Source organism: Poeciliopsis prolifica, unplaced genomic scaffold (assembly GCF_027474105.1).
Source record: "Poeciliopsis prolifica strain line A6 unplaced genomic scaffold, Auburn_PproV2 SCAFFOLD014, whole genome shotgun sequence".
In the NCBI taxonomy this organism is placed as follows: domain Eukaryota; kingdom Metazoa; phylum Chordata; class Actinopteri; order Cyprinodontiformes; family Poeciliidae; genus Poeciliopsis; species Poeciliopsis prolifica.
The window spans coordinates 9,286,905-9,305,675 of NW_026562389.1; the positions used below are offsets into that span (position 1 = coordinate 9,286,905).

General features: G+C 36.8%; 1 protein-coding gene across 2 annotated transcripts in view; it reads left to right on the forward strand.

Annotated features, from left to right (window-relative positions):
- The first annotated feature begins 637 nt into the window (after positions 1-637).
- Positions 638-18,771, forward strand: part of bmp2k (BMP2 inducible kinase) — a 48,703-nt gene continuing 30,569 nt past the window's right edge. For both annotated transcript variants that reach the window (XM_055039197.1, XM_055039198.1), the window contains exon 1: positions 638-1,474. In XM_055039197.1, the coding sequence (XP_054895172.1) occupies positions 1,324-1,474 (151 nt within the window). In that variant the 5' untranslated portion in view covers positions 638-1,323. The remainder of the gene's footprint in view (positions 1,475-18,771) is intronic.

Genomic DNA, 18,771 nt, shown 5'->3' on the forward strand with positions numbered 1-18,771 from the left:
ATTTCTATGCTTGTGTACATTTTTATTCAAACATCGCTACCAAAACTATATATGTATATTTTGTTTGAAATTATATTTCCTCTTGGAAACTATTTCACCAGTAAACTGTAACAGAAAATCAACAGACCCAGCAGTCATGACATTCTTTGTAATTGAATGATTTACTGAAAGTTGTGCGTGAAGTGTGAAGCAGTGAAGAGTTGAGTAAGATAATTTACTCTGTGACCAAACTTTTGGCCCTCATTTCTATTTATGGATGAAGGCAGCATATTTTGAACATCCTGGTTATAGTTCAGACCTTACTAAAAAACTGAATAACTATCCTGTGATCTGTCTTACAAATGTATGTTTGTTAAATGGTCTATTATGAATTGGATTTAGTTTTATTACAAAACACACATACATACATAAAAATAATATATTTTATATTGATATATGTATTTAAAGAACTTGCTATGTGTATATTAGATTGAATTTAATTGATTTATTTCACAATTTCAAAAATGGAAATGGACATTTCATTTTTAACCCGAATTCATTCATTATTTTCCGCTTCTTATTGGCATCGACAGGCTTCCATACTTCTCCACTTACACCAATCATAACAATAGAAGTGGGCGGGGCTACGCCAGGTTTGGTTGTCACACTCATTGGGTAAATAACAAACCACCCACTTATTTTGAAGCCTACGGTTGGGGGAATCACGGGAAGTTTAACGTTGGCGGAGCTAAAGGAAACAAAAATGAGACGTGGGGATTCATTTACCGAAACGGACGGTTTATGATAAGCAGCTGACGGTTACTGCAAAAAGAAAAAGAAAGAGAAAAAAATCGGGGTGTCTCATCTGTCGCGACGCAGCGGCTAACGAGCTAACTGACCGCGGATGAAGTGAAGAAGTCCTCTCGGTGTGCGTGTGGAGCAGGCGACGCAGCGGTTACATTTATAGGACTGTCGGAACTGCGTGTATTTCCTGTAAGAGGTGTTATCCACACTAGAATCAACCGCGTTGTTGTTCGTGTGCTGCGTTTATGTTTCTGTGTGTGCGCGCTGGAGGAGCGTCCCCACTACATGTATGCTAGCCAGCTAACGAGCCCAGGGTTTGCTGTCAGGACGCCGACCTGGTTCTCCCCCCGACTCGCCACTATGATATGACGGCTTTATCTTAACTGCGGGATCCCCTCTCGAAGAGCCGGACGCGGAGCATGCAGGAGAGGAGAAGAGTCCAGATAAACAGATAGGGGACGTCGGACGGGACCGAGATTTAAAAAGGACTGCGTGGTTAATTCACCGCCGATTAGAGGTCGCGGCGAGGAACATTGAAGGATGAAGAAGTTTTCCAGAATGCCAAAGTCCGAGAGCGGAGGACTCGGAGGGCCGTCCGGTACCAGCTCCAGCTCGGGGGTCAGCAGCTACTTCGGGAAAGTGTTCGCGGTTGGCCGGTACCAGGTCACCGTGGAGGAGCTCGTCGCAGAAGGTATGTTCTCCATTTCTGGGTCACACCCGCCTTATCCTGTTCTGTGAAGATCCTCCTCCTCAGAGATGGATCAGATGGGTGTATAATTGGTTTACACTCCCCAGGAAAGCGGTCTTGTTTTCCCCTAAACGCCCGTTTGTGTCCCAGTAACACAAAATTGTGTCCACAGTTGGATCTTAAGGAGGTCATTCCTCCTCAAATCCAGGTTGTTGCATTTTAACCAAGGTTGGATGGCAACTAGTTACATTCAGAGGTGGGCAGAGTACCCAGAAATTGTCCTCAAGTAAGAGTAGCACTACTGCAACATATTTTTACTAGAATAAAAGTTAAAGAAATTACTCAACAAGTCAAGTTCTGAGTAACTGATCAAACTATCAATCATTTAATATTTCAAATTTACCTTATCAGTTAAGTGGAAATTTGGGAATTTTAAGGATGAGAATGATAATTTATAAAAAGTGTCATCAACAACATTGAAAAAAAAAAATCAGGCAAAAATGGATCTTTGCAAATCAGTTTATTTCAATAAAAACTGATGAAACTTTAACAAAAACTGCAGGTGTGTGTCTACAGAATCTTTGGTTCAAGCACATTTGCTCTTCATCCAGAAATTTTATTCCTCGGAGTAATAATATTAAAATGTGCTTTTAGGAGTATTTTTACTACGCTGTACTTTTTACTTTTATTTGAGTAATTTTATTGTATAGGATTGCAACTCTTACTTGAGTAAAAGTTCACCAGATGCACAGCTGCAGTTTTTCTTAAAGTTCATAAATGTTCTTTTTATTGAAAGAAACTGTTTTGAAAACATTTTATTTTGCCTGATTTTTTAAATTCATTTTTGTTATTTGTATGAAATATCAGTTTGGTCCATAAGGTTTTATTTAACTTTTTATTTTTGTCCATCTAATGATGTATTTTTAAAAATATTTAATGACTGATCATTTGGTCAGTTACTTAGCTGCCAAATACTTTTTTACTTTCGAGTAATTTCTTGGACATCTACTTTTTATTTGAGTGAAAATATGCTGAAGTCGTTCTACTCACTTGACTACGTTCTTCAACAAAAAAAATACTAATGGCATTTGTAAAACAACACAAATGAGTTTGATATTAAAAAACTTTTGCTTTCATCTTGTTGCCATTTTGTAGGTGTTTTATAGGTGGTCGACTATGTTGTATTTATTTTTCTGTTGGAAATTAAAAAGTAATTTTTAAGTTTTATAATCAGGTGCTCTGAATCTCCAGCTCCAAGTTAATACTAAACTTACTTCAAGCAAATCGTCCTCTTTCAACAACTGCGCAGTTGTAAGTAAGACATTGCAGCGTTTCACAAAAATGTGAAAAATGTACATTGCAACATTTACTTCCGGGAATATCTGGTTCACTGATGTCAGAGGTGTAAGGTTTGACATTATCTGAGCAAACAATTGGGATCGACACAAAGGTGTTCAAGGTGTTGGCTTGAGTAAACTCTGCTAGACGAGCAACTTTGGTCAAACTCTGGATTACATTCTCTCTTGCAACAACACATCTCATTTTTCATTCCAGTTAAAAACATACTGTTGTATATTATTACTGCTTAGACTTTAAAAGAATATTTATTCCAATTTTTTTCCAGGTGTTGTTGCCTAGAACAGGTTGTGCTGCAGATGGGGACATGGTGGGCTAACTAGTTTGACCAGACCTGGTGTCAGTCTGTCAGGTGATCATTCTTTGCAGTCTTGGCTGATGAAACACTCCTTCTTCTCTTCACAAACCAGTTTTTATTGTTATTGTTGTTGTTGTTGTTTTTTTTTGGAGGGACGGGCATGGGTAAAACTATCTGTGTTCTCACATATGTGGCTCTGGGATTAGGTCGTAGTCTTACAAAATATAACAGAATACCACAGGAGGACAAATGTGAATTAAAAACAGAAGACACAAATATTTTTACTTGACCAAACCTTGCTTTATGAACTGCCTTTTATAATCTCACTAAGTGATGTATATGAGGAAAAAAATGGTATTTTGTAAAGTCTTGCTTTGAAGTGTAGGATACATTTTAATTATTGAATACTACAACTCAAAGCGTACAAATTTTAACACCCCGCCCCCCGTCTGGCTGTTTTTGTGCATTTTTTTGACATCGTCATATTTTTAATCCATGAGTCTCTGGTAATAACACCACCACCACTAAAGAGTGATAATTTATAAACTTGTTTATCAACAGTCATTATGCTTTTCCAGGCTGAGGCCCATTTTTACAGCATGACAACCTAGCAAAAATAAACTTTGTGGCATATTTCTGCTCTGTAATTCTATTTGGAAAGGATTTACAGCAGGATCTCACATCAACCCCTGAAAATGAAGTCAGACAGTCCTGCCATGTTATTCGTCATTATGAGATTTAAAGGGACAATGGAAATGTTTCGTCTCAATCCCGAACCTAACAAAGAAGGTAAAATTAACATTAAAAAAATCAATTTGACAAATTAACAACTGCTGTGGAACCCAACACATATCCAGGATGAACCCCGCCAAAACTGGGATAACAAATCAATGTAGAAGTGAAGGCTTGGCTGAAATGGTTCTACCTAATTTAGATAAAATGGGCTCAAATAATTAGAGATGCACAATATATCGACTTCTATATCAGCATTAGCTGATGATAGTCATTTTTAAACATCGGTGTTGGGCTGATATTAAAACCGTTAATTTCCATCTTGTTGCCATTTTATAGTTGTTTCAGGGATGGTTGGCCATGCAGTATTTGTTTGATCATGTGATAATGATGCAACACAGGCTTATGGGGATGTTTGGATTCCTAAAAATTATGGGATGAAATTGGGGCAGGGGCTGGAAAAGTGAGGAGTTTTGACATAAATGTTAGAAACTTTGTTTTTTCCCCCAAATTCTTGCTTTGTTTACAGTTGTCTTACAAAAAATATTCTCAGATGAAGTAAAAACATTGAGGGGAAACGTCAGCGATTGACGTGTGCCGATGTGATTGGGTTGCAACATTAAAGCAAAAACTGCTGGGTTGTCCCGGATGACAGGTCGAATGTTGAGCAATAAGCTGCGTCTGCACATTACAGCTCTTCAAGGCTCTTCTTGAAGTTGTAAACATGCCCCTCATGACTCTGCAAACCTGCTGTTGTTCGCTTACAGGAAAACGGGGGGGAAAAAAAGAGAAAATGTCTTTCAGGTTCAGTCAGACTGGAAGAAAACAAGAAAGTGAGGAGACAAACTTTTTTCTTTTTTTTTTTAAACAGCTGTTTCTGAAACGGTTCAGTGATTATGGCGTTGTGGGTTTCAGTAGACTTTGAGTTGCAGAACTGCCTCGTCTGACCCTGATGGAAACTCAACCAGTTGTACCAAATGATTGTTTTTATGTTGTGGGAAGTACTTTTGCTTTGTTGTTGCACTAAAGCAGAGTAACTGGAACAGCGAGAACAAACGCAGTAAAACAACACTTCAAAATAAGATCCAGCCTGTTTTGTGCTTCCTTTTATAATAACAATTTAAATGTCAAATAATGAAACCAAAAATTATAATTCTGAATCTGAGTAAAAAAACAAAGGAATGCCGAATCAACAAATCAGATTTGACAAACATGTCTCCTCTTGCAGCACAACACTGTAAACACACTGTAATCTCAGCCTACAAGCCTGATCTCACTCATCTAAATGAAAAAGAGAGGAAAAAAATTAAAAACCACAGTTCCTCCTGCAAGCAGTCATGACAGTGTGATCATATAATCATGTGAAGTGGCTGCTGCGTTGGGTTTTATGCGCCTGCAAATAACACAAGGTTACACAACGACCTTTGCTCATCAGTCTTTCTCAAGGTAAATGCTTAGCTGTCAGGGCGTCACAATTAGTCATAGATTACTTCATTATGTGTCACTCTGCTCAGTTTGTCACATATCTTTAAGTATATATTGAAGTTTTATAGATTTTGAGGTAAAACCACAGTAAAAAAAGCATTCCTGGAAATAAATCTTGAGTGAATGTGAGAAAACGTAATTCACAAGCCGAGCATGAATTGGTCCTCACATTGTGAGAAAAAGGGCAAGACACCCTTTCTTCTTAGTGCACACCTCCCTGCTTGTTTTCATTTGTTTTCTGCACAACAGACAGGATTGTCATGAATGCATTACCTCCTGCAGGCCATAAAGTTCAACAGAAGCCTGTCAGTGGCACATTGATTTAAACAGGAGTGTGTTCAAGCTGGGAAAACATCTAAAAACTGTTGGCTGTGGACACATGGATTTAGAATTGCATGTTTAAATGATTGAAAGTAACATAATGTAAGTTATCAGGAATTTAACTAATAGATGTACAAATCTATTTAGACTGAGAATACCGAACAGAGAAGGCCTGTTTCTGTAAACAAGGAATGTGGTTTCAAGAATTAGATATAATTTGTTTAATGGCCTATCAGAGATTTCTGCTGTTCTTGTCTTCATCAGTAAACAGTCATTATAACTCTCAGCCATAACACACAAAACTGCTGAGCAGTGCACATTTTTACCGACTAAACAAAGCATCAAATCAAAATTTGCACCGATAATTTATTTGGTATTTTGTTCAATCAAATTGTTTCAGCTTTATAAAGACCATAACCACTGCAAATCGAGTAGTTATTTACACACTAGAACATAATATAATTATTGTTGAGCAAATTTTTTCAAAACTTCCATCACCAATAAAAATTAGTTGGGAAGTTTAGATTTTACATGTAGCCCCTAAAAATCGTGTGCGCTGCTGTCTTATCTTCTCTCAGCCCAATTCTTGTATTTTTCTGCAGCACCTAAACCATCTTTTTGCATCAACGATTTAGAAGAAAAGTCATATAAATGTCTTTGTGGTGAACAAAGAAAGCAGCGTTTCATTAATAGTTTTTGAAAGTTGAAAAGAAGCTTTTCAAAGTCTGAAATCTTGAAAGAAAGAAATCAAATGAGGATTTCTTTTAAAAACAATAGCGGCAACTAGTGCAGCATTTTGTGCCAATGTGATGATGAAAACTTAAAAAAAGAAACATTCTTGTTAAAACTTGGGCAAAACATCTCCCATATATTTAACAATATTCATAACAAGGCAGCAAAATATATTGTAAATATATCCTCATTGCAAAGGTTTGCTTGGAATGTTGTTGACCTACATATTCCAAGTGTTATGAACTTGGAATATTGAACATGGGTATGTAATAGTTGGACAGAGTTTAATGGTATCAGATCACACTGGACATTAATGACATTACCCACAATGCACAAAGCCACAGAGTGAAGGCAGTACAGATGAGAGAGGAAAGAAGAAGACCGATATCACAACTGTTCTCATCATTGAAATGTTTTTAGTATCACCACCATTGTAAGATTTTTCCAATATTGTGCAACACTAATTCATCATTCATGTTGTAGTGTACAGATCAATATTTTAGTTAGTATTTATATATATTAGTTTGTGAACTATATTAATATTCAATATGTTTGCAAAGTATAATATTGAATAAAAAGTAATGAACAGACAACAGATGGGAATAGTTACACATATAGGTGATTCATTTTATTATGTTCTCCACCAGAAGCAATAAATGGATTCTTTTCGTCTTTATATTTCCCAAGATCTACCAACAACTTACAATTTAATTGGGTGTTTCGAGACAGCCAAGTGCATTTAGAGATCAAAATCAGCCAATGACTAATTGGACAGTTTGCCCTACATAGTTTAAGTTTGTCAAAAAGTGTGAATCTTGCATAAAAAATGCATATTATTTTCAGAAATGTGGTCATAATTTTTCTGAAGAAAGTAAACATGAAGGAGTCAGATTAAAGTAATCAACTGCACCGTTATGCAACTACAAACCACCAGTGACTCAATGTTGCCTCATTAGACAAATAGGCTCTTCTCCTTTGTTGCTGCATCTAAACCTACACCTTTAAACATTTTGGCTTTGGCAAAACTTGATATGTTCTTTAGATTAGAAATATATACAATGGCAATGAAGTTTGGTCTCTTTTATGCATTTTAAAACAATAGAATACTCATGCATTTTAAGGTGTTTTTAACTCCTGTAGTTTGTTTAATTTGGTCCAAATCACTTGATGTCTTTAACTTTTAACTTTTTCCGGTGTGTGTTTATTGGTTGGGTAGGTCAAAGCTGGCAGAAAATGCGAAGAATGTTTTTTTATTCTGACAAAACCATTTGAGCATTCCACTGTATGATTTTGAATTTTATTCACAAATTTGTTCTTAATTTGTGAAAATTGAGAACAAATGTCGTCTCAAGTGCCTTGACATTTAAAATCATTTAAATTCAATCTCTCATACATCCCTATTGATCAATCAGTACAATATGCTCAATTACTCTAAACAGATTAAAATGTTTGAAAGGAGATTTAGTACATTGAGATGTTTTAAAAGTTGCATGCGGTTTTATGTTTTACCAAAAAGATGTACTGCTTTGTTTGTTAGTTTCTTTACTCCACCGCATCCCAGAATGCAACGCAGACCTGAATATGGGAAGGCATTTGACTCAAATTTGCAGCAGACACCTGGAAGTTGTGTTGGATTGGGGTCTGATCACCTTCACAACATGAACGAACCGTTCTGCAGTTCATTAAGAACCGTAATGAGACTATTAAAGAATTGTCTCAAAGCGAATCCGTTTTAAACGGACTAATTACCTCAGGTGTAAAAACCCACTTCAAGATGAAGCTTTCTGATGTAGTCGATGAACGTGTAATCTCTTGCACCAGCTACTCCTCATCCTCTAATGGGTTTGAGTTTATCTGCAAATCGACTGAACCGCTTTGCTTTCTTTCCTCTTCCTCAGTCTGATAGCGTGATGAAACTGATGCTTGAATTATCTCTGTTCGCTTCACCTTGCCAGAAAGTCCAGATTGCATCAGTTTATTTCCTGTCTTTACGTAGAGGACATTCAAAGAGCTTCGTCAATGTAGATAAAGAAGTCGATTATTCTGTATAGAAAACAGAAAGTATTCTGTTCCACCATGTGAGCCGCCGGTTGGCTTTGACCATTGATGTCTCTGTGCCGAATTAGTCATGTGATGTTTTCGCTACTCGTTCTTTCAACTTTTATCCAGCAGTTATACCAGTTTAATGAAAAGCGCAAGATTCCCTTACGGCTAAACTTTATGGCCAGTATGATCTCCTCTGGTCTGCACCATATTTGCAGAGCTGGTCTTTTTTCATGCTGAGTAAGAAGTTTATATTTCCCTCCAACTCCTCCTCAAGTCTTTAGGTTCCTCTTCAGCTCCTGCTGCTGTCGAGAGGAACCAAAGGCAACATGTACGAACAGGATGCATCTGTTGACTCGTCACCCTTTGCTCACTTTTGTCACACAGAGTCTTAAGAGTGACAAAAATAGCTACCAGATCTTACGATTTTTCTTGTTTTAAATGAAGGTTTTTAAGTCTGTTCCACTTTTGTTGTAAGCTAGCAGATGAGCTACTCTTTTTTTTTCTTTAATACTTTCTCTTTTAATTTATTTTCTTAAGTTAATTTTTTTATTATTTATTTCTTTTTTCATTTTAAACAAATTAAGTACAAAAAGAAGCTTATTTAGGGATTAAAAAAAAGCGATCCAATACCAATCTGACTCTGTGTGGTAAAGTACCATATTGTCCAGGCTATAAATCGCTCTGGAGTTGAAGTTGGATAAGTCAAAAAATGTGACATGAAGAATTAAAAAAACACACAAGTTGAATTTATTGAAATTGTCAAACCTCAGAGAGACCTTGTCCATTTTGATGAAAGGTAATGTTTGATGCGTGGTTCTTGACAAACTGGATTTGAATTGGCATTCAACTCATAAGTCAAAAATTGTGTAATGAATAGGGAAAAAACTCTGGATTACAAACCGCAGAACCACCTAAATTATGGGGGGAAAAAAACAGCGTTACTATTATAAAACTTTAGTGATAAATTGTACATTGTCTATAAAGCCTCACTGGATCAGATGATCATTCCTTAAAAAGTATTCATGTCTCCTGCGGATACAAAAACCAGATAGTTTGAATGAAATATCAACATCGCTGTATGAGCGTAATTTCCACATAATGCGCATCAACAAACTTCTGACCATCTCAACTTTTTTTACGGAGTTCAGTCGAAATAGCTCAGCCACGGTTTGGTGTCAAGGTGGATGACTGCGAATAAAATTATGCCATTTTTTTCTTGTTCAACTACGTCAAGAAGAGTTTATTTCAGTGCTTAAAATGCAATTATGTCGGCGCCTTTATGTTAATTTGTGATGTTTCATGAAATTCTTGGTTGGTTTCAAGCCAGGTGAAACACAATGTCCAAAAAAACTCCACTTTTGTCTCATCAGTCCACAGAAGAGTTCCCCCTAAGTCTTGGGGATCATAAACATTAGTCAGAATTTTCTTTTTATTAATAATTAAACTCGTTCCACACAGACTGTTCTCAGCCTGATTTTTGCAGACAAAATATTTAATCAGCTTTTCCTGAGCATTAATTTGATGACTTACAAACAACACCGTCTCCATTACGCAAATACGACATCGGCCTCCGAAGGTGGTCACAAGTCAAAAGGTCGTTAGCATTCGTTAGTAAATGCTTGGTATATATTTTCACTGGACCTTTTAAAACGAACAGGAAGGCTGTGCCACTGGGGTTTCACTTCCTGAGGTTGCAGTTATACAAGCTCATTTACAGCTCTGGTTCAGCTGTGTCTCCTACGTCTTCACAAGGTCACGTCTGCAGATTTTCTTTTGCATTTGTTATTATTTTTGTTTTTTCTTGCACCTTTTCTTTTGCCATCTGTCTAAAATTATTTTTTTGAATTTACTTAGAGTAATTGAGCATATTGCTCTAAGTGATAACTAGGATGATTGGATTGTGTGATTAAATTAAAAATATTTTTATAAAGTGGCTTGAGATGACATTTGTTGTGAATCGGTGCTACATTATGAATTGAATTGAGAAAGCTGCAAGCAACAGACTCAGTGAACATGTTGACCTTTCACCTACAACTCATGCATGTTTTTAACTCCTTAATACCTGAATTTACATCCAATCTTACGAAATGATTTGCAATTAGTGTAAACTTTTAGTATGATTCTAATTGGAGTCACTAGACATTCAAGAACTGAAACAGACTTTTCAATCTCTGTGTTAATTGATGCCATTTTTAAAAAAACTTACTCAAATTGATTTCAATTTTTTTATACTAGTTTTTGTCATTTCCGTTGCTTAGTTGCTGAGTGTTGCTAAAAAGCTTTAAACCCAAAATTAGAAACAGCTTTTAGAATTTTGGTTACATTAGTAAGCCTAAATATATTCTTTATTCCAGAACCTACCTCAGGGTTAAGTCTTACTACTGCCACAACAATGCAGCTATGAGTCTGCATCACCTGCAGATGTTTTAATCTGAGGGTTAAAACATGCCATTTCTACCAATCAATCAATCAATCAATCAAATTTTATTTGTATAGCACATTTCAGCTGCAAGGCATTTCAAAGTGCTTTACATCATAACAAACACAAAGTTGTGCAACATAGAATCAACAATCAGAGCATGACATTAAGTCAAGTTCCGTCATTACATTTAGAATTGATTACGTTTCGAATGCAATTCTAAACAGGTGGGTTTTTAGTTGAGATTTAAAGGAAGTCAGTGTTTCAGCTGTTTTACAGTTTTCTGGAAGTTTGTTCCAAAGTTTTGGTGCATAGATGCTGAAAGCTGCTTCTCCTCCCTTGGTTCTGGTTCTGGGGATGCAGAGCAGAACCAGAACCAGAACCTGAGAGCCTGGAAGGTTGATACAACAACAGCAGATCTTTGATGTATTGTGGTGCTAAACCGTTCAGTGATTTGTAAACTAACAACAGTATTTTAAAGTCTATTCTTTGAGCTACAGGGAGCCAGTGGAGGGACTTTAAAACTGGTGTTATGTCTCTATCTTCCTGGTTTTAGTGAGATCGCGAGCAGCAGCGTTCTGGATCAGCTGCAGCTGTTTGATTTGTTGGACAGACCTGTGAAGACGCTGTTGCAATAATCAACGCCCTGTTTGTTGCAGCAGCAACAGCTATTTACAATTTCCAGTGTTGAAAGTGGGAAGGATGAGAAGCCACAGATTATGTAAACAAGACTAATGCAAAACTTTGTTTCCATGCAAACACTTGCACATGGCTTCTTCACCTCCTCCTCCGCCACTTGTGGTCTTGGTGGGTGTCACTCGCAGATTTTCAGTTGTGTGTGTAGTTTTTACTTGTGTATTTTCAGAATGCTGTTAGCTTTGTAAATTTACATTTTAGCGGTTGTAAAGTATATTTGGTAATATTTGGTTGTTTTGAAGATTCTCTTGCTTCTTATTACATTAAGTAGATCTGGTTCACGTGAATAATTGTGCTTTTGTAAATACCTTGGTTGATGGGGTGGAGGTTTTCTGTTTGGCAAAAATCAATTTATTGGAAAAATGAAGTTCGTTTTGAGCCGTTTTTGTGATTGTTTTTGTATTAAGTCTGATTTGAAACTTTGTTTTATGATGAATTCATTATTTACTTGCTGAAAATGCACCTATGTAATGTTTTTTTTAATATTTTTTCACAAATATGAACATCTCATAGAACACAAACCTATCTGCCTTTGGCAAGCTTTCAATAAACTTCATTTAAAAACGTAAAAAATAAAATAAAATTTTGCGTTTCAAAAAATGATTATAAAAAAGACAATTCCTAAAATAGATGCAAGTTATTTTTTTCTAAAATGCCGTGTAATATTTTGTGGCTCTAAATGAGTTTCATTCAGTAGAACTGAAGGAAAAAATAACTTTAATTTTAAGTAGAAAATCCTGGACTAGAAACTCTGCAGTTTATTTTTGTTGATAGACATGAAATAATTTCAAATTTCCCAATACAGCTAACATTATGCCTTAATTGAATAACTTGAATCTTTTCCCCCATAATTTACCACAGAAATAAACTTCCCATCAAAGACAAATTCATTCTTTAGCATTTTTTTAAAATATATTTTAACGTATTTTTTTAGGGACTTGTCACTTTTGTATTTGCTTGATTATTTTTATTTTCGTGCCATAAGGAGTTGTTTGTTTTTTGCAGTAATTTCCTTTTTTGAATCTCTGTGAAGGGAGAATGCCACCATCTTTTATCAGCATGCTGTAGTGGTGATGAATGGGCACATTGTCTTGTCCCAGCAGCCTGGAGAGAGTGGTGGTACGGCGATGCAGCTCATGGTCCCATGATGGCATTGCTGCCTTTGTGCTTGCTCATTCAGCTCATTCTGTGTCTGCTTTCTCTTTCCAGGAAACTGCAAATGAATTATTTTGACCGCTGCTGGTCCAACGATTACGGGAAACCAAGATTGGTTGATACAGTAATGTGTATGTTTATTATTTGGAAGTGTTTGTTTTAAATTATTGATTCCAGACCTGAAACCGGCAGTTACAACACAAGTAAACACAAAAAGAACATTTTTATTGGCCTTGTGATTCGCCAAAAGCAGTTTTCTCACATTTGTTTTTACATTGTTTTCCAATTTTTCACAGTAAGGAATTGTTTTCATCATTTAACCAAAGTTTAATGACCACAAGACCAGGCTAAACACAGGCAGAGAATAACGAGCAAAGGGAACTTTGGATTTGTATTAGTTTGTTTGCAAAGGATTCATATTAACAACAAGTAATTTTTGGGAAATTTCATGTGTATGGAAAATATACAATGGAACAAAACTGAAAAGGCTCGGAATCAACCAATTTTACGGGAAGAATTTTACAGTTAGACTTGAAGAAAAACCTTAAACATCCTATTCATTAAATTTATCAAACCTAGAAGCTTTTTTTTCTACACCTCACCATAAAATGTTGGCATTTTTTGCAACTTTCAGTACATTAAATACCAACTTTTATGTATCAAAGTTAATCTTTTAGTGCATAAAGACCAAATTTAAGCACTACATGCAATCTCTATGAACAAAGTTTAGAGATGAGATTTTGATGCATTAATGAGAATAATCTCAGAAATCTGTAGCTCTAGCTCCATTAAAGAATATCCAGCATTTTTATTTATCAGTCTTTATAGCTGGTAGTCCTTCAGGATAATCAGTCAGAATTTGAATTGACTTCTCAAACTTTAAAAAGAGAGAAATCTGTCTGGAAAATCCTCATCGGTTCAGTTCTAATTCGGTTATCAGTGCGACAAACGATGCACATTATAAACAAGGAATGTTGCTCCATATTTCTTTTTGTGCCATAAAAATATATATCGCATTAAATCTGAAATGCGCTACTTCAGTTGCCTTTCTCTGTCCCATAAAGTCTCTGAAAGCAGATCCACACCTCTGTGTTGGTTTACTTGTAACAATTGAAGTTGAGCGTAGACTTAAAAAAAAAAAAAAAAAAACGTTTTATTACCAGAACCTTCCAGCTCACTGATCCCAGTATGAAAAACAAGTCCAGTCACTGCACCTCATGTGGCCTTTTATGGAGCTACTTCTCTGAAACGGTTTGGAACAGCTGTTTATCCAGCTTTCCGAGGGCTTTTCACTGCTCACCTGAGCCTCGGTCAGGGTAAACATGTGGATTCTTCCCGTCAATCTCTGGCTTTTACTTTAGCCAAAGTTAAAGGAAAAGTTGGGTGAGAATGGAGAATGAAAGTCTAGATGACAGATGGGTAAACGTAAGTCTTTTGTAGTTTCCTCTAGCTAAGCAACTGGTTATGTTTACTGAAGAAATGAGGATGTGTCTGCAGAATTGCAGTGATTTAAAAAAAGTACAGGCAGATGCAGAAAAATATCCTGGTTCGTGATATTTTACTAAGCACTCAAGTTTTGTCACAAGTTTCATCTCATAACGTTAAATACTCAAATTATAAGCATAAAACACAATAGAATTAAAAACTCTACTTGGATTTATTGTTTATATTTAGATTCAAGAAATTACTTTTCTTCCAAACGTGTCTCATCATCTCTGCAATAATCCGCCATAAACTATGACATTCGTAAGCAACCTTGAGAAGCAGCCCTGCTCTGAGATAAGAGCATGCCGGTGGAAAGAAATTCATTTAGTGGAAAAGAATAACGAGGCACAAGCTGGATAAATCATTTTTATTGTGCACGCTTTACATGTCAGAGCTGCTTTGAAGATTGCGGGAAATCTTTACCAGGAGAAGACGAACCTCATCACCCCTAAAACATTAATTTAATGGATTCTGCACAGTTGAATCAGAAAATCTTCCTGACTTTGCTATTCTAGGGTTGGAAAAGTTGCTTTTGATAATCAGAACAGAAATTAGATGTTTTTGTTTGAACCATAAACGGAGACAGCCATCATACAAGTCCAGGATACTTGCAGCATGCCTCTACCACCTTCGTGCATTTTCAGAGTTTCTCGCCAAGGCTAAGAAATATCTGACCTGCAACAAGTGTCTTGGCTCTGTGGCCTATATTAATTTGTTTTTTCTTTAGCAAAGTGTCTGATAATGCTCTTTTTTTAAAAATCCACACATTTCTTATCATTAGAAGTGTCACATTTTAGACTTTGGACGTGGATAAAACCCGGTGAGCATCAGGAGAAAGCTCACCGGGTGCAGAATGTCTTGACTGCTCAATAAAAAACCCCAAAGCACATCTATTTTTAGGTGGGAGTGTTGCTGTTGTGCAACTTTTCAGAACTTCAGAGAAACAAAGATGTATTAATAGATTCTAGTTAACCTGGAATGGCTTACAGGGCTAGTCTGAATAATAAGCAGTTAAATTGGTTCTTAATTGTGTGGTTAAGAACAGCGTGAGCTTTGCTGATTGATGTTGTGTCTGCTTTCCTTTTTTACATGATTTCTAATGTCTTGCTGAAGTTCTATTTACACCGTGATTAAGCCAGCTAGAGAACAAAAGCCGCTTCTACATTGGGCTCTACTGAAGCCAAGAGGATTTCATAAAGTGTGGAGGATCAGAAAGTCATTACTGGTAATTAACAGGAGCAGCTGGCACTGACAGAAAAAAAATTACCAGGAAATATTACCTAGCTTTGTTTAAGACGCCAACTGTTATTGACCTAAGTATTTACTGAAGGTTTGTGTTTTTCTTAAGACAGTACAAATAATTCACAAAGAAAAGAGAAGGTGGTTATTTTGGTTCTCAAGTTAACTGAAAACAAAAGGACTGTAGGATTATTAAGCAAGTGAGTTTTTTTTCACTGTATCATAATTTTCAGGCATATTTTCTACCTCCAAGCTGGATTAAAGCATATCATTGTACCTGTGCAATGATATTTAAATGTTATTGAAATAATGTTATTTAAATAAACAGCTTTGTGCATAACATTTTATTGCTTAAATTACCAGTATGGGATCACCTCAGACTCCTGGCTTTTTCATAAATAATAGTAATAATAATAATAATAATAAAAATTATTCAAAATATAGTAAAAAAAAAATCAAGACATTTTGAATTGATTCAGAATTCCCAGGACTGGGATTTGTGATTCTGTATAGAATAAAAGAAAATGTTCTGTTTGTCTGCATGCATTTATTTATGTTAAATAAAAGTCCTGGCATCATATTTCACAATGTGGAGGAGAAAAAAATGTGGGCTGTGGCCCATAGTGATCATAACTGTAGCAGCAGTTGCAACTCTCCATTTACTCTCTCTGTTCCCACCCTCGGCTTCGGTCATGATTGACACCATAAGATGCAAGATTTTAGCTACTGAAATGAATTTTTGCCAGATCTCAGAGTTACGTTGAGTAGCAAAACTGCTTCAAAAGTATTCAGTTTAAGTGTAAGGTATGCCCTGGTTAACTCCCTTCAAGAGATTTTCTGGGAATGTCCAACTCGGAGTCCCAGGAACTGCTTGCCTCAGAAGGAGGAAGGGAGGCGATCCTGGGATTCCCTTCTGCATCTGTTAGCCCCACTACTTGATTTTGGAGAAGCAGAATGGATGGGATGGTTGCAGCATGAGTCATAAAATTTGTTCCCTGGTTCATGAGCCTCAGTGGGATCAACAAGTTTTTATGCATTGTGGATGATTTCTTCTTACGGCACTCACTGTGGTTTCTTCAAAGCTGATTGGAGGATTTCTGGTGAAAACATTTACTGTGTTTAAGATTTAAAAAAGTAAAGGAAATCCCTCTGAACTTGTTTTGAGTGAGAAAAGGAAGTCAAGAGATTTAATGTTGAAGAGGGCACAGAAAATACGTCTGCTCAGCTCAACCCCTTCCTTTACCAAACTGATGGTTTTTATCATCCTAAGCAGTCCAGTTTTACTTCTTACATGGAAGAAAACCACCTCATGTTGCTGGTTCTCAACATTTCCACTGACCATAACATTGTGTGTATGTTGGATAGAAATGCTGACAAAATGCTCACGCGAAGTGCTTTTATCAAGGATGCAAGCCAATGTAATCCAATACTCTTTTTTTTTTTGGCTGTTAAGGGACCAATATCAATATCAGATTGAGACACCAGTACTTAATGGAAATATGTCAAATTCAAAAAAAAGTTATGTTTTTGGATTAAAAAATTTCACGCTAAAATGAAGTGGGTTTTCAGTCGTATTGAAGTGTTATTTTGCAAAAGTGCAATGGAAATACTTTTCTGCTCATCATATCAGCAGCACGATTATTTGTAAACGGCAGTTGACGCCACCAGAAGTGTCGTAGCATCGCACACTTTGTCTCCAGTTTCCCCAAAACGCCACATCTGTACGTAAATGCTCCCGACTACGAGGGCTTTGCATCAAGACGCCAGTGTCTCCTCTGATGGCTGATGATGAGCAGAAATATGAATATTTCTAGATTCCAGGATGGGGCCTCAAAGAAGAAAGGCCTCAAATGTTCACCCTTAAAGACTTGCTCTGCTCTCCTAAATGTTGGGTTGAGGAAGATAAAAGACTCTACAACCTTAGGAGAATCCTTCTTACTTCATGTTTATGCAAGGTGGGGACGATCGGGGGAGGATTTGCTTTAGAAAGATGGGTCATCAGCACCATCATGAATGATGACACGCTTCAATAGAACATCTGCTTCTTGCGGCTGTGCAGAAACCACAAACTGATCCCTGTAGATTTATCTTCCCAGAGGCACAGAGGCTTCGTTTTTAGTTTCCTCCTCCCCGTCATTTATCAAAAGCTGTCCAGAGGAACCGTTTCATGTCAAGCTGCGCTTTGTGTTAGCTGATAGTCCTTGTTTTTCATGCTTATCAATGATGTCGGTGTCCAAAATTCTTGACATTCACTTGTGGTTAGTTTAAAAAAAAAGAAAAAAGTGAAAAGCCCACTTATTACCACGCTGAAACGTCCATCCATTCCCTATCTTGGCCTGATGAATTTGGGGATTTCCTCCCAACTGTCACAAACAGCTGAGCCGATGTTTTTACATATCCTGTCCACCCTGCAGCCAGTCAGCAGATGAGCGGCAGCAGAGGGGAAATAGCAGTTAGTTGGGCCTAATGGCGGCTGAACAAGTTAGACATGCTTATTAGTCATGCATCAGCTGAAAGGTTTAGTTGCACTGAACCTAAGATCAAAGAATACATTTTTTACTCTTAACCTGAGATCAATATGTGTGTTTTAAGATTTAGAATTTGCTCAAGAATTTTTTTTTTATTGAAAAGTAATTATAATTTCTATTGTTGGAGTTTAGTAAGGTGTTTAAAGGAAAAGACTCCTGAATCATTAGTGTTCTGGGCTAAATATGAAGTTTATTCCGAGATTAAATTAATTTAATAATATAAATATAGAATTTGATGATGATTTACCATTTTAGGGCTACTTTTTTCCTCATATTTGTTAAACAGACAGACCAAGGAAATTGTCTGAAAAGCAGCAAATTTCCTGCAAGTTAAGCCTCCTGTTCATCTAGAAAAGCCCCTTGTTTGTCCGTGAAGTTTGTATGCTGTGCACAAAGCCGGCTCCACAACAAATCATTCCACCCAAACCAACTCGGGAGAATAATGCACTCAGCTTCTGTGGTTGGCACAGTCCTGGGAGGCAACAAAAGCCCCCGGGGTTGGTGATTTAGAGCGAACCTGATCCCGCAGCATATGGTCCCAGTCAGCTGCAGCGCAAACCAGTTGGTGAACATGGAGTGGTCTGCATGGATGGCCTCATCCGCAGGTTGCTGTCCTGAAGCTAAATTCTTTCAATATGTCAGCTTGTATTGCATGATGGATAACCTGCTGCATTGGTGGATGGGTTCCTCTTGAAACTAGACCAGATTGAACAGCTGCTTCTAAGTTTATTAAACTGGTGGTCGTCTTTTATTGAGACTTTGCAACTACGTCTCTTAATCACGAGTTGCAATGACGGATTGGAGGTGA